This window comes from Elgaria multicarinata, chromosome 23 (assembly GCF_023053635.1).
Source record: "Elgaria multicarinata webbii isolate HBS135686 ecotype San Diego chromosome 23, rElgMul1.1.pri, whole genome shotgun sequence".
Taxonomy (NCBI): Eukaryota; Metazoa; Chordata; class Lepidosauria; order Squamata; family Anguidae; genus Elgaria; species Elgaria multicarinata.
This window is the reverse complement of record NC_086193.1, coordinates 7163139-7177592: the sequence shown is the minus strand read 5'-3', so window position 1 is coordinate 7177592 and position 14454 is coordinate 7163139. Positions and strand designations below refer to the sequence as shown.

The 14454-nt window shown below is 48.5% G+C and overlaps 1 protein-coding gene across 1 annotated transcript in view; it reads left to right on the top strand.

Annotated features, from left to right (window-relative positions):
• LOC134413201 (cartilage intermediate layer protein 2-like) overlaps window positions 1–10009 on the top strand; it is a 30001-nt gene extending 19992 nt beyond the window's left edge. The window contains exons 6-8 of the mRNA XM_063147331.1: window positions 912–1020; window positions 3240–3397; window positions 7545–10009. Of these exons, the coding sequence (XP_063003401.1) occupies window positions 912–1020; window positions 3240–3397; window positions 7545–9931 (2654 nt within the window). The 3' untranslated portion in view covers window positions 9932–10009. The remainder of the gene's footprint in view (window positions 1–911; window positions 1021–3239; window positions 3398–7544) is intronic.
• Window positions 10010–14454: the final 4445 nt, after the last annotated feature.

Here is a 14454-nt window from a genome sequence, read left to right as displayed (position 1 = left end):
AAAGAGTGGAGTCAGATTTGGGGGAGATGGAGAAATATGGGGCAGCATAGCTTGTAAGGGGGTGGGGTTTTTCTTTAAAGTATTTTCATCTGGCTCCTTAGCCAAAAAGGCTCCCAAAGCAGGTTAGATATAATTAGTAAAACAAGATAGTCCCTGCCTCTAGGCTTACAATCTAAAAGACATGACACACAAGGACAAAGGAATGAGGAGGGAAGAGGAAAAGAGAGCGCGCGAGAGAGAGAGCACGTTCCATCAGATGGGGGGAATCATGCTTCCCTATCGTCACTTCTCCACCTGTTTTCGTTGCTCATTACTTCCTCTTTCGAAAGAGGAAGTAAACAACATGCACGAGGCCCATTCAGTTGTCCGTTCTAATGGCGCTGCTTCTCCTGCACACAGCAGGAGAGAGCGGCAACTTCCGTGTATAAAATATATATCAGACTTTCTGAGGGGTTTTTTTGTCACGCAAGGAAGGATAGAAGGTGCGAGGGAGGCAGACGATGTCATGAGAGGGACCCACAAAAATCCATGAGTGCAATAAAACGCTCGTCTGATGGAGCTCTGAGCCTTTCAGAAGGGCTGGTGGAATAGTTCCACGTGATCCTCTGTTGCGGTTTTTGTTGTAGCAATAGCATTTGATTTATTAGATACCTTTGTCAAAAAAGACTCAAGGCATCTGATAATAAAGTTAAAGCATACAAAATTCAAAGCAGCTAAAATCCCCTGAAATACCAACCCATAAAACAACGAAAACATCAGTGTGATTAATCTACACGGCCGATTAAATGCAGAGGGAGAGCGCGTTGGGCTTACTTGCAACGGATAATGTCTCGCTACGCCACAGCTTTAAATTATTATTATTGAAGAAAATAATAATGCCAATTTATTTATTTTTTACAACCCCCTGGCAGAGAAACCCTACCTGGTGGCCCACCCTGAATCCAAAATGAGGACGGTTGGACAAAAAGTGCAGCTTTGCTGCAGCGCTGGGGGCACCCCTGAGCCAAAAAAATATTACTGGTGAGTTATGGTGCTCTGGGAGTTTGAGACCAGACCCAGGGGCTGTCTTTTCAGCACCGAGTCGGCGTCGCTCCAGCGGTTTCACTGGTGCTGGGTGGCAGCAGGTGATCCAGATGGAGGGAGGGAGCTCAGGTTTTCCAGTGGCTGTTAGGCGTGCCCTCTATCAACACCAGAAACAAATAAGAGTTACCTTGAGCCAAGACACAGTCAAACAAAGGAAGAGCAAAAAAAGAAAAGAAAAAAGAGCACTCTTCAAATACTTAAAAGGTTGTCACACAGAGGAGGGCCAGGATCTCTTCTCGATCCTCCCAGAGTGCAGGACACGGAATAACAGGCTCAAGTGACAGGAAGCCAGATTCCAGCTGAACATCAGGAAAAACGTCCTGACTGTTAGAGCAGTACGACAATGGAATCAGTTGCCTGGTGAGGTTGTGGGCTCTCCCACACTAGAGGCCTTCAAGAGGCAGCTGGACAGCCATCTGTCAGGGATGCTTTAGGGTGGATTCCTGCATTGAGCAGGGGGTTGGACTCGATGGCCTTGTAGGCCCCTTCCAACTCTGCTATTCTATGATTCTATGAGTTGACTGTAGTCCTAACATTCCAGCCTGGGGGTTTGGGTGGGTGGGAAAATCCACTGCCACCCATCTTGTTCTGGAAAAGAACATTCGAGTAGGAGTTATCATTTCCCCTGTCGCCCAAAGCTACCTGTGTATATATGTGTGTGCGTGTGTGCGCCTTCTTTTGTATCTGGTCACTCTGGCTGTACTAAAGCGCTCCTGCAGCTTTATCTGTTGTGTTGAAAGGGGAATTTCACCAGGTGCTGCCTGCATACAAATGACACCTGCTGAAATTCCCTTGTCAATACAGCTGTTAAAGATACAGGAGCCCTGTCCTGTATTTTAGGACCAACCAAAATTCTACAAAAATGTGCAAGCTTTCGAGTTCTCTATGAAAAGGTTGCTTGGGACAAATACCAACCCAGCAGGGTAGGCTGCTACCACCAGTTACATCCAACTTGGCCTGAGCCAGGAAACTCTTAGACTTTACAGGACAGCCCTAGGGCTTAAGACATAAGGGCCCAAGATGGCACTCTCTGTTTTAAAAACCTTAAACATACCAACATCAGAAGTGCCCTGATGCTGGATCAGACCCAGGGTCCATATAGTCCAGCACTCTGTTCACACAGTGGCCAACCAGCTTTTGACCCACAAGCAGGTCATGGTGCAACAGCACCCTCCTGCCCATGTTCCCCAGCAACTGGGGCACACAGGCTTATTGCCTTGAATACTGGAGATAGCAAACAACCATCAGGGCTAGTAGCCGTGGATAGCCTTTGCCTCCAGGAATTGATCCAACCCCCTTTTAAAGCCATCAAGATTGGTGGCCATCACGACATGTAGTGGCAGTGAGTTCCATAATTTAACTCTGCGCTGTGTGAAGGACTTCCTTCTATTTGTCCTGGATCTCCCACCCATCAGCTTCATGGGATGTCCCCGGGGTCTAGTATTTTGACAGAGGGAGAAAAATGTCTCCCTGTCAACATTCACCATACCAGGCATAATTCTGTACACCTCTATCCTGTCTCCCCTCAGCCTCCTCTTCTCCAAGCTGAACAATCCCAGCTGTTGTAACCTTCCCTCGTAGGGGAGATGCTCCAGCCCCTTCATCATTTTCATTGCCCTTTTCTGCACTTTTCCAGCTCCATAATATCCTTTTTTAGGTGTGGTGACCAGAACTGTACACTGTATTCTAAGTGTGGTCACACCACCGATTTGCATAAGGGCAGTACGACACTGGCCGTTTTATTCTCAATTCCATTCAGTGGGCCGTTTTTAGCGTGCCGCTTCTCCTGCACTCAGCAGGAGATAGTGGCAAGTCCTGTCTCTAAAAATAAATCAGACTTAACCGGGGTCTTTTTTTTGTCATGGGAAGAAGGCTAAAAGGGGCAGGAGAAGCAGACGACATGAATAGGACCCACAAAGATCCATGAGTGCCCAGCGACGAGCGTGCAATAAAACGCTCCTCTGACGGAGCTCGAAGTTGCTCGTTGAAGCTGCAAGGATACAGTAGTCTCAACGTTGCAGTCTGAATGAATTAGTCAGTGGTCGGTGTTGCAGATATCAGGTTCTACCAACCTATGCCTTTTGGTATATTGAAGCAATGACGGATCTCCACTTCTGAGATTTCGAATAAAAACATCTCTTTCCCCTGTTTTCCAGGTATCACAATGGAACGCTCCTGAACCGGAAGGTATACAAGTATAACAGCAGTTTAGTGCTGCGTGACTTGCAGGCACGTCAGTCTGGCGCGTACCACTGCAAAGCCAGCAATGACCACGGCTCTATCAAATCCTCCATCGCCCACTTGACAGTGAGAGGTGAGAGGCTCTGATCATCTCAGCATCAGACATGTTTGGCCTGATTTCCCAAAGTTCCTGATTTCCCAGGAAAAAACTTCCTGACTGTTAGAGCAGTACGACAATGGAACCAGTTACCTAGGGAGGTTGTGGGCTTTCCCACACTAGAGGCCTTCAAGAGGCAGCTGGACAACCATCTGTTAGGGATGCTTTAAGGTGGATTCCTGCATTGAGCAGGGGGTTGGACTCGATGGCCTTGTAGGCCCCTTCCAACTCTGCTATTCTATGATTCTAGGACAAGGTGCAGCTTAGAGTTGGGTCGTGCTATGGACTGGTAGCTTCATCCCACGTACCTGTTTCCTTTGAATTATCCCCTACAGCATTTAGCTGTCATTGTTGTTGCTGCTGCTGCTAGCTAAATCACACCCCAGGTGGCAGTGCTCCTAAGATTCTTTGCATACCAGGAAAAGGGTTTAAGGGGGGAAATGTAAAAAAATCATAAAAAATCAACGGATGGCCCAATCCGATTCAAATTTGGTATGCTTAAAGCTCTCCTTAATATCTATTACTGTGCCAATTTTGGTGTCTTTATCATTGAAACTTACACAGATGTAAGCATGTGTTTAAATTTTCTTTAAACATATCAAATCCTGCTCTTGCGCCCTCAGTGGCCGCTCAGAAAACAACAAATGATTCGCTCCAAAACTAGTAGCAAAATAGGTCGGGTCTTTTGGCTTGATAGCACAATTAAAGCAGGAGGCCTGGGAGTACTTCATAGTCAAAGCAGATTATAAACTGGAAAACTTCAGAGCACTTCACAATAAAAGCAGATTATAAGCTGGAAAACTTCGGAGTCCTTTGCATGCAATTCGCAGGGATTGCACAGTATAACGCTGGTGTGATAAAGCTCTGTGTCAATGGTACACGGGGAAAGGATTAAATTTCCCTTCCCCGTGGCTGTCTCTTAGTGTTGCAGTCCTGGTCCAATGTGAGGCCTTAAAGCTTCATCACACCTAGTCAAATGCGCGACTCGCGTCGCTTCTTCTGTCGCTGCTCCCTCGTGGCTTCCTGAAAACAGGAAGTAATTAGCCCCATTCAGTTCGGTAGGAGAGAGCAGCAACCAGATTTAATGAGGGTTTTTTTGACGGCGCTATAATGGCCAGAAGGGGCGGAAGACGGGCAAGAGGCAGACGGCATCACGTGAGTAATTCGCAAGTGCCTAGTAACGAACGTGCAGTAGAATACTCATTGGCTGGAACTCTTACTTTAATATTAATTAAAAGAGACATGAGATTTGATCACGGATTTCCTATGCCTGTCTAGTTCACCTCTCTTAGCTGACTCCCCATACAATCTGGTGCTGGCTCCTCCTCTTCCTCTAAGGAGGAGGTGTCATCCAGGTCTGATTCCAGGCTGGTTCTGACAGAAAGGTTCTGACGCGGCAGCCATGATGTACTGGAAAATGTTGAACTGTTGGCCCTCATCATGACAGTCCCCGTAGCAACCCCCTCAAAGAGGGTCCAGAAATGCTAGCAGCGGTGTTGATCTATAAATGCCAAGTTCTACATCTAGGAAATAGGAACCAAATGCACAGTTGCAAGATGGGGGATACTTGGCTCAGCAATACTACAAACGAGAAGGATCTTGGAATTGTTGTAGATCGCAAGCTGAATATGAGCCAACAGTGCGATATGGCTGCAAGAAAGGCAAATGGTATTTTGGGTTCCATTATCATAGAATCATAGAATAGCAGAGTTGGAAGGGGCCTACAAGGCCATCGAGTCCAACTCCCTGCTCAATGCAGGAATCCACCCTAAAGCATCCCTGATAGATGGTTGTCTAGCTGCCTCTTAATACTTAATACTTCTTAATACTTCTATTACTTCTACCTAATACTAATACTTCTAATACTAATACTAATACTTCTAATACTTAATACTTCTTAATACTTCTACCTCTTAATACTTCTATTAAGCTATACTGCTTAATAGAAGTATAGCTTCCAAATCACGTGAGGTACTGGTTCCTCTCTATTCGGCCTTGGTTAGGCCTCATCTAGAGTATTGCGTCCAGTTCTGGGCTCCACACTTCATGAAGGATGCAGACAAGCTGGAGCGTGTCCAGAGGAGGGCAACCAGGACGATCAGGGGTCTGGAAACAAAGCCCTATTAAGAGAGACTGAAAGAACTGGGCATGTTTAGCCTGGAGAAGAGAAGGTTGAGGGGAGACATGAGTGCCCTCTTCAAATACTTAAAAGGTGGTCACACAGAGGAGGGCCGGGATCTCTTCTCGATCACCCCAGAGTGCAGGAAACGGAATAAGGGGCTCAAGCGACAGGGAGCCAGATTCCGGCTGGACATCAGGAAAAAATTCCTAGCTGTTAGAGCAGTACGACAATGGAACCAGTGACCTTGGGAGGTCGTGGGCTCTCCCACACTAGAGGCCTTCAAGAGGCAGCTGGACAACCCTCTGTCAGGGATGCTTTAGGGTGGATTCCTGCATTGAGCAGGGGGTTGGACTCGATGGCCTTGTAGGCCCCTTCCAACTCTGCTATTCTATGATTCTGTGTCAACAAATTGGTTTCATCTTCTGAGGAGCAGGGGATGGATTTGGGAACTCCAACTCCGTGGAAGCCTCTCTATCAGGGTATTCCAATCCTTTTAGCTCCGGCCGTGAGCTTCCAGGTTCTTTCAGGGTCGCCAAGAAGACAAAGTAGTCAGACTCACAGGTTTGCTGACAAGGAGACTAATTTATTGGCATATTTTCAGCACATAGAGGCTTATTCCAGTAAAAGTGGACCAGACTGCGAAAGCTTCCTGCACAGAAGGCCCTTCGACCAGTCTGGATCCCCCACCGTTGGGCACAATTATAGCATAAATGAACTTGCCATTGCTGCCAAGTTAAGCAAGTGATGGATTAATAACAAAGCAGCTCTTCTCATCATAAGAATCCATAGCATAAGTCTACATTGTTGTTGATAAACAAGGCATTACTTCGCATTTCTTTGGCACACATAGGTGCATCTCCTTCACCCAGGTGCACTTACTAATTGGATGGATGGGCTGTGATGACATGGCCTCTCGATAGGGCAACTCTGGAATGGCAGCCCGTTAGAGCCTCCAGATACAGTACCAGGCTACTACATAGATAAGACACCTGATGTTCTCATGAGATCACTGTAATTGTGCTTCTGACCCATCTTTCCCATAACGCAAAGGAATGTTGCTGACTGGTACAGAAAGAAATAACAGTTTGCTAGCTTAGAAGCAGAAGCAGCCATTCACCCAGAAGCCTTTGCAGGCAGCCATGGTTTGCAAGCCTCCAGGCCATACAGATAGCGGCTGCTTTGCTGTTTGCCTCATGTCAGGAACCTAGTCCTGTCTGTCATAGAATAGCAGAGTTGGAAGGAGCCTACAAGGCCATCGAGTCCAACCCCCTGCTTGATGCAGGAATCCACCCTAAAGCATCCCCGACAAATGCTTGTCCAGCTGCCTCTTGAAGGCCTCTAGTGTGGGAGAGCCCACAACCTCCCTGGGCAACTGGTTCCATTGTCGTACTGCTCTAACAGCTAGGAATTTTTTCCTGATGTCCAGCCGGAATCTGGCTTCCTGTAACTTGAGCCTGTTATTCCGTGTCCTGCACTCTGGGATGATCGAGAAGAGATCCTGGCCCTCCTCTGTGTGACCACCTTTTAAGTATTTGAAGAGTGCTCTCATGTCTCCCCTCCATCTTCTCTTCTCCAGGCTAAACATGCCCAGTTCTTTCAGTCTCTCCTCCTAGGGCTTTGTTTCCAGACCCCTGATCATCCTGGTTGCCCTCCTCTGAACACGCTCCAGCTTGTCTGCGTCTTTCTTGAATTGTGGAGCCCAGAACTGGACACAATACTCTAGATGAGGCCTAATCAGGGCCGAATAGATTGGAACCAGTACCTCTCGCGATTTGGAAGCTATACTTCTATTAATGCAGCCCAAAATAGCATTTGTCTTTCTTGCAGCCATATCGCACTGTTGGCTCATATTCAGCTTGCGATCTACAACCATTCGAAGATCTTTCTCGTTTGTAGTATTGCAGTTTGTAGTCCTTCACTTCCTCTGCTGATGACCATGACACTCTGCCACATAGCTCCTAACATGTCTCCTATTCTTATCCTGTTTTTCTCTTGCTCCAGACCCAGGGGCTCCAGCCTGTATGGCCCAGCCGGAAGAATACCTTATCAAACTCCCTGATGAGTGTCTGCAAGACGAAACTGGTTCCTACTTCTACAACGTTGGCCACTGTCCCAGTGCCCCCTGTGCCGGGGTTTTTGCAGATGGCCTACAGTGCCAAGACACTGTGGAGCACTGCTGTGGAACGCGTCGCATGGAAGTACGGGAGGTCCACTGCACAGGCTACATTCTGCCCATCAAGGTGGTCACCGAATGTGGGTGTACCTCTTGTACCCAGCCCAAAGTCCTGGTCCGGGGAAAAGCTTCAGCAGCTGATGACAACGAACCCTTGCGTTTCGGTGAGATCTATCTGGGTGCAAAGAAGATCGGCTTCACCGGTTACCAGGGTACTTTCACCATTGAGGTGCCGCCTGACACGCAAAGGCTTGTGGTCAAGTTTGTGGATCGGATGCAGAAATTTGTGGATGCCATCAAGGTCTTCCCATTGGATCAGCGTGGTGGGGCTGTCTACCAGGAGGTCAAACTGATGAGGAAGAAGAAGCCTGTTTACTTGGAAGCGATGGAGACCAACATCATCCCTCTGGGAGAGGTGGCTGGAGAGGACCCTGTCGCGGAGATAGTTATCCCTCCAGGGTCTTTCTTCAGATCCAACGGGCAGGCATACCATGGGACTGTGAAGGCCAGTGTTACGTTTGTGGACCCCCGGGACCTTGCCATGGTGAGCGCTGCCTCCAGCGACCTGAACTTCATCAATGCTGAAGGTGATCTTCTTCCCCTCAGGACTTACGGCATGTTTTCCACGGACTTCTGGGAAGAAGAAACCCGCCAAGGTTTAGAAACAGGCCGCGTGGAGGTGAAAGTGGACGCCCAGTTCATCAAAATGCCGGAACACGTCCAGAAGATGAAGCTCTGGTCCCTCAACCCTGGAACCGGCCTGTGGGAGGAGGAAGCGTCCTTCAAGCTGGTGAAGGGGCGGCGCAATAAGCGTGAAGAGAGGGCCTTTCTTATTGGCAACCTGGAGATCCGTGAGCGGCGCCTGTTTAACCTTGACGTCCCTGAGAACCGCCGCTGCTTTGTCAAAGTCCGAACTTACATCAATGAGAAGTTCAACCCCAGTGAACAGCTAGAGGGAGTTGTCATTACTCTTATTAACCTCGAGCCTAGGCCAGGTTATCCATCCAACCCTCAGGCCTGGGGCCGGTTCGACAGCGTGGTGACGGGTCCCAACGGTGCGTGCTTACCTGCCTTCTGCGATGGTCAGCGGGCTGATGCCTACACAGCCTACGTCACGGCAACCATGGGAGGAGAGGAGTTGGAGGCTGTGCCATCTAGCCCGAAGCCCGACCCCCGTGCTGTGGGGGTTTCCCAGCCTTACCTCAACAAGCTCGGCTACCGACGAACCGACCATGAGGACCCTGCCCTCAAAAAGACGGCTTTCAAAATCAACCTCGCCAAACCCAACCAGAACAACATTGATGAGACCAACGGGCCGATTTACCCCTATCGGAGCCTGAAGGACTGCGAAGAGGCGCCCATCTCAGCCAACCATTTCCGGTTCTACCGCGTCGAAGTGGATAAGTACGAGTATAATGTTGTGCCTTTTAAGGAGAGCGACCTGACAACCTGGACGGGGGACTACCTGTCCTGGTGGCCCAACCCACAAGAATTCCGGGCCTGCTATATCAAGGTGAAAATCGCTGGGCCTCATGAATACATGGTGCGGTCACGAAATCTGGGTAGCAGCCATCCAAGGACCCAAGGTCAACTTTATGGCCTAAGGGACTCCCGTAGCGTCCAAGACCGGGAACTCCATAACACTTCGGCGGCTTGCGTTGAATTCAAATGCAGCGGGATGTTGTTTGACCAAGGAATGGTGGACAGGACTTCAGTGTCCATCATCCCCCAAGGAAGTTGCCATCGTACTGCTGTCAACAGGTACCTGAGTGAGTACCTGGGCCGCCACCCGCCTGTGGTGGAGAACAACGCCACATCCGCTTTCGCTATGTTGGCACCAGTGGATCCGCTGGGTCACAACTACGGCATCTACACCGTGACAGACCAGAACCCGCGCCTTGCCAAGGAGATTGCCATTGGGCGCTGCTTTGATGGCACCTCGGATGGATTCTCGCGCGAGATGAAATCCGACAGGGGCACAGCGGTGACTTTCACCTGCCAGGAAAAGCCGGTGGGGAGAAAGAGTTTCTTCCAACGCCTGCTGGAATCCCCAGCACAGACGCTGACGGAGATCCGGCGTGAGATGGGCAGCAATGAACAACTACGGGGGCCTTCCCAAGTTGTGTCTTACCCGTCAGGGCTGCGGACCATGTTCGCCACGCCGGCCCGTCGGACCGCCAGCCGCCGAAGGAGGGTGGGGGCTTCCCAGGTCTGACAGTGAGCCGTGCGGAAAATCATTTGGCCACCACCACGCTCCCCAAACCCTCTGCAGCTCCTAACGTTGAGCACAAGGCTGGGGAGGGTCTCCGTGTGGCATCTTTGATCACCCCACCTCCAGACTGTAAAACCTTCCGGACAATAAGGCGCAATCTACCAATCCCCTGGCACCTTCATATTTACCAGGGGTGCAGAACCTCAGGTCCCCCAGATGGCCCTGCCCCTTCCCCCTGGCTCCGCCCCCTTCCCCCTAACTACCGATCCTTTAAAGGGCTTCTTGGCTTTTGTGCAGTTTTTTCATGATTCTTGGGGACTGTCTTGACGATAGGGAGGCTCTTCTGTGCACCCAGAGGCAGCGCAGGGGCGTTCCGGCAGGCATTCGGCTCATTGGCTCGCCCCCTCTCTGGGCGGATGGCAACCAATCGGGGGTCGCCATCCGCCCAGCCACCTGTCCATCATGACCCTGGAGTGCGTCGACGGACGGCGATGTGCCGTCCTTGCTGCAATCTAGACAAAAAAGTTGGGGTAAGTCCCCAATCTTTTTAGCTTTGGCGCCTCGAGGGGAAGCCCCAGAATACCTGCGCGGTGGCTTCTGCATCATATAATCGACGCTGCACCACCGCGCACCCACCCCGGGGCTTTCATCCTGTATAGACAGCCCCCACGAGATTGACATGCTTTTCTTATGGTTTCGTTACTGGCACTAAGGGCTTTTATCTAAAATGTGCTGGTATTTTGCCACACCCCTTTTGCTCTTGGCCACGCCCACCAGTGGAACATGGTCCCCAAAAGCTTCTCCAGGATGGAATTTGGCCCCTGGGCTGAAAAGGATTCTGCACCCCTGACACATACCTTTCCATCCCCTTGTAATTCCTTCTCCTATAGCAGGTCTGAATCTTCCACGTTCTCACAGTACCACCATTACACCACCTCCTCTACTAGCCCAAATACTACTCTTTACCTTTCTAGGGAACAAAGGCCTGTTCTGTTCTCTGGTTCCGTCTACCTTGCATGGCACTCGTACTTAATTCCAGTTTAACTCGGACTATTTATACAATTAATTTCCAAATTGGTGCGTGCACAATTTCCTGGATTTTTCCCCCGTATTCTTTTTCATCTACGTTACTAATGTGTAGATGTACATGAATATGGCACTCAAAAAGCAAAATCATTTTACATCTGATTGCATCAAGCTTCTTTTTATGTGGTGAGCTACTGGTATGTACACTGAACACTGCTAAAACACCACGAAAAAAGAATCAGTTGCAGCAAATGCTTTTTTTGCAGTGTTGCACAGAGCGGTAAAGCAGCAGTTTCTGCAGCTGAAACTCTCCCCACGGCCTGAGTTCGATCCCAGCGGAAGCTGGTTTCAGGCAGCCGTGTCGGGTCGACTCAGCCTTCCATCCTCCCGAGGTCGGTAAAATGAGTACCCAGTTAGCTGGGGGAAAGGGAATAACGGCCAGGGAAGGCAACGGCAAACCACCCCGCTATAAGGCCTGCCAAGAAAATGTCAGCGAAAGCTGGCGTTCCTCCAAGAGTCAGTAATGACTCTGCTTGCACGAGAGGTTCCTTTCCTTTCCCTTTCATAAATGCATATATTCACTGGTAATGTTGTTGAGGGGACGGACCATGAAGGAACTAAAAGCTGTGGCACATGGGCAATCATGCGCCCTGTATAAAATTTGGAAACTAAAAATAAAACACTGAAGGAAAGGTAACCTAGTACATTGGTTGCTCTTCTGGAACAATAATGGATAATTATTCAGAACTCCAAATTTCAGGGAGAAATTGAGATTATAAGAATTTAGGAAGATAATTCACACAGGGGGGCAGAAATTAGGGTGTGGATGGGTGCATTGGGAGAGGTATTTTGTGTTTGTTTTTCTCCTACATATAGAACTGAAATAATATTATTAGGCAGGATCTCGCATTTGGGATTTGCATATAAAAATGTATACTTTGCAAATCTATTTGTTTGGATTTTGAAATGGAAAATCCCAATTTCAAATTTTTTAGGTTTTGAGGGGTTTTTTAGGTTCTTGAGGGTGAAGACCAATTTTTGGGTTCCTGATGACCAACAAAATCGATCCACAGGGTCTGCTCTGGAAGTACCATGAACGTCTCTGTAGGGTCAAGCTCCGGAGATTTAAAAACTGGCAACAAGTGTGGCGGAACCCGAAAGGGCGGGTCCCCGTGGTTCGCTGAGTGGTGGTCACAGACTCTCAAGACACAATTTCTCTCACTTTAGAAGGTTTATTACGAGCAGCGCGCTGCAAGGTGACAGTCCCAGAAGACCTGAGAAACTGCCCGATAATTTCAGGAAAGGCTAACATATTTATAGGGTCAGTTTCCCCCAGATACAATGGCAGAACCTTCCCACCAATCATACTACAGTTCTGCAATACAATAACCAATGAGAAGCAAGGCATTTAGACATGCACAGAGTGTAAGTACTTCTCTGACTAGAATAAAATACATAAATGGGTATTGCAATAGTTACAGGAATCAAATCACCATCTGTTTCCTTTTGCGGTTAGCTTGCCTTGAAAACAGAATCATAGAATAGCAGAGTTGGAAGGGGCCTACAAGGCCATCGAGTCCAACCCCCTGCTCAATGAAGGAATCCACCCTAAAGCATCCCTGACAGATGGTTGTCCAGCTGCCTCTTGAAGGCCTCTAATGTGGGAGAGCCCACCACCTCCCTAGGTCACTGGTTCCATTGTCGTACTGCTCTAACAGTCAGGAAGTTTTTCCTGATGTCCAGCCGTAATCTGGCTTCCTCTCACTTGAGCCTGTTATTCCGTGTCCTGCACTCTGGGAGGATTGAGAAGAGATCCTGGCCCTCCTCTGTGTGACAACCTTTTAAGTCCTTGAAGAGTGCTATCATCTCTCCCCTCAATCTTCTCTTCTCCAGGCTAAACATGCCCAGTTCTTTACTCCACCCTCTAGCTGCCGGTGTTGACACCGTCTTGTGACATGGTTTCAACATCAGCTGAGTTGTGAAAGCAATTGCAGCCTTAATAATATGTTTTGATTAAGCAGGAAGCCATGAACTTTATGATTTATAGAGCTAATGATTTATAGAGCCATTTTCCTATACCTGTGGGTATGGGTAAAAGAACCACCCAGCTTGATTTCCTCGATACAAGCAGACGGTTCTGCAACTTTAAAGCAGAAGTTACTTTTACTGTTGTGTTATTGGTTTGTCCCTGCAAATAATGTCTAGAAACTTCTGCCTCTCCCAATTCCAGGAGCACTTTTTCACTACGTTTCGTTTTTTTTAAAATGCATACGGTCACAAATGAACAAAAATAAGCATAATATTCATGTCACACTTTTAAAAATTCAAAAGAAGTGGAGAAGTCAGCTGAAGTCCGGGGGGGGGGGGGGGGCGGGAGAAGATTGATGCCTGAGCCAGCTTTCCATTTTCTGAAGTGCACAGCGACGGGGAAATCACGGTTCCCTACCGTCACTTCTCCGCCCCCACTCCTGTCCCACAATACTTCCTCTTTCTTTCTGGAAGTAAACAAAGACTACGTGGGCCATTCAGGGGCCGTTTTCATCGCGCTTTTTCTGCACACAGCAGGAAATGGTAGCACATTCTGTGTGTTCCCCGCCCCCCCCCCCGAAAAAAGTCAGATTTTGGGGGGTCTATTTTGTGACGGAAAAAGGGCAAGAAGGAGCGGAAGGTGCGCGGGAGGCCGACAGCGTCGTCTAAAGGACGCGCGAAAAACTGTGAGTCGGTTGTAGCGAGCATGCGATTAAACGCTCATCTCATGAACCCCATTAATTCTGTTGCATGAACTGCTGTGAGTTCTCTTTTATATTACATCTGTCTTCACCTGAACGCCTTATACAAGACATCTGCCCCTTCCCTCTAAGTTAAATTTCAGCCTTTGCTATGGTGATTTTGTGCACGAATGAATATCACGAAGAGAAAAGAAAAACATAAAACGTCTCTGTTATTGAACACCAAATCTTTCCAGAAATTAGGGAGCGTGTTTCATAGAATTTTTAAAATTAATTCCTGAATGGCCAGATGAAATGCCCCACAGATTTTAGTTCCTTCATCTTATTTGCATCTTTGCAACCACAGCACTTTCCACATGTGCAAACCCCCCCCCCATATTGATGCATCTGGATGAACGATTACTTCAAGATTATCATAGAATCATAGAATAGTAGAGTTGGAAGGGTCCTATAAGGCCATCAAGTCCAACCCCCTGCTCAATGCAGGAATCTACCCTAAAGCATCCCTGACAGATGGTTGCCCAGCTGCCTCTCGAAGGCCTCCCTAGGTAATTGGTTCCATTATCATACTGCTCTAACTGTCAGGAAGTTTTTCCTGATGTCCTGTCAGAATCTGACTTCTTGTCACTTGAGCCTGTGATTTCGTGTCCTGCACTCTGGGAGGATCGAGAAGAGATCCTGGCCCTCCTCTGTGTGACCACCTTTCAAGTATTAGAAGAGTGCTCTCATGTCTCCCCTCAATCTTCTCTTCTCCAGGCTAAACATGCCCAG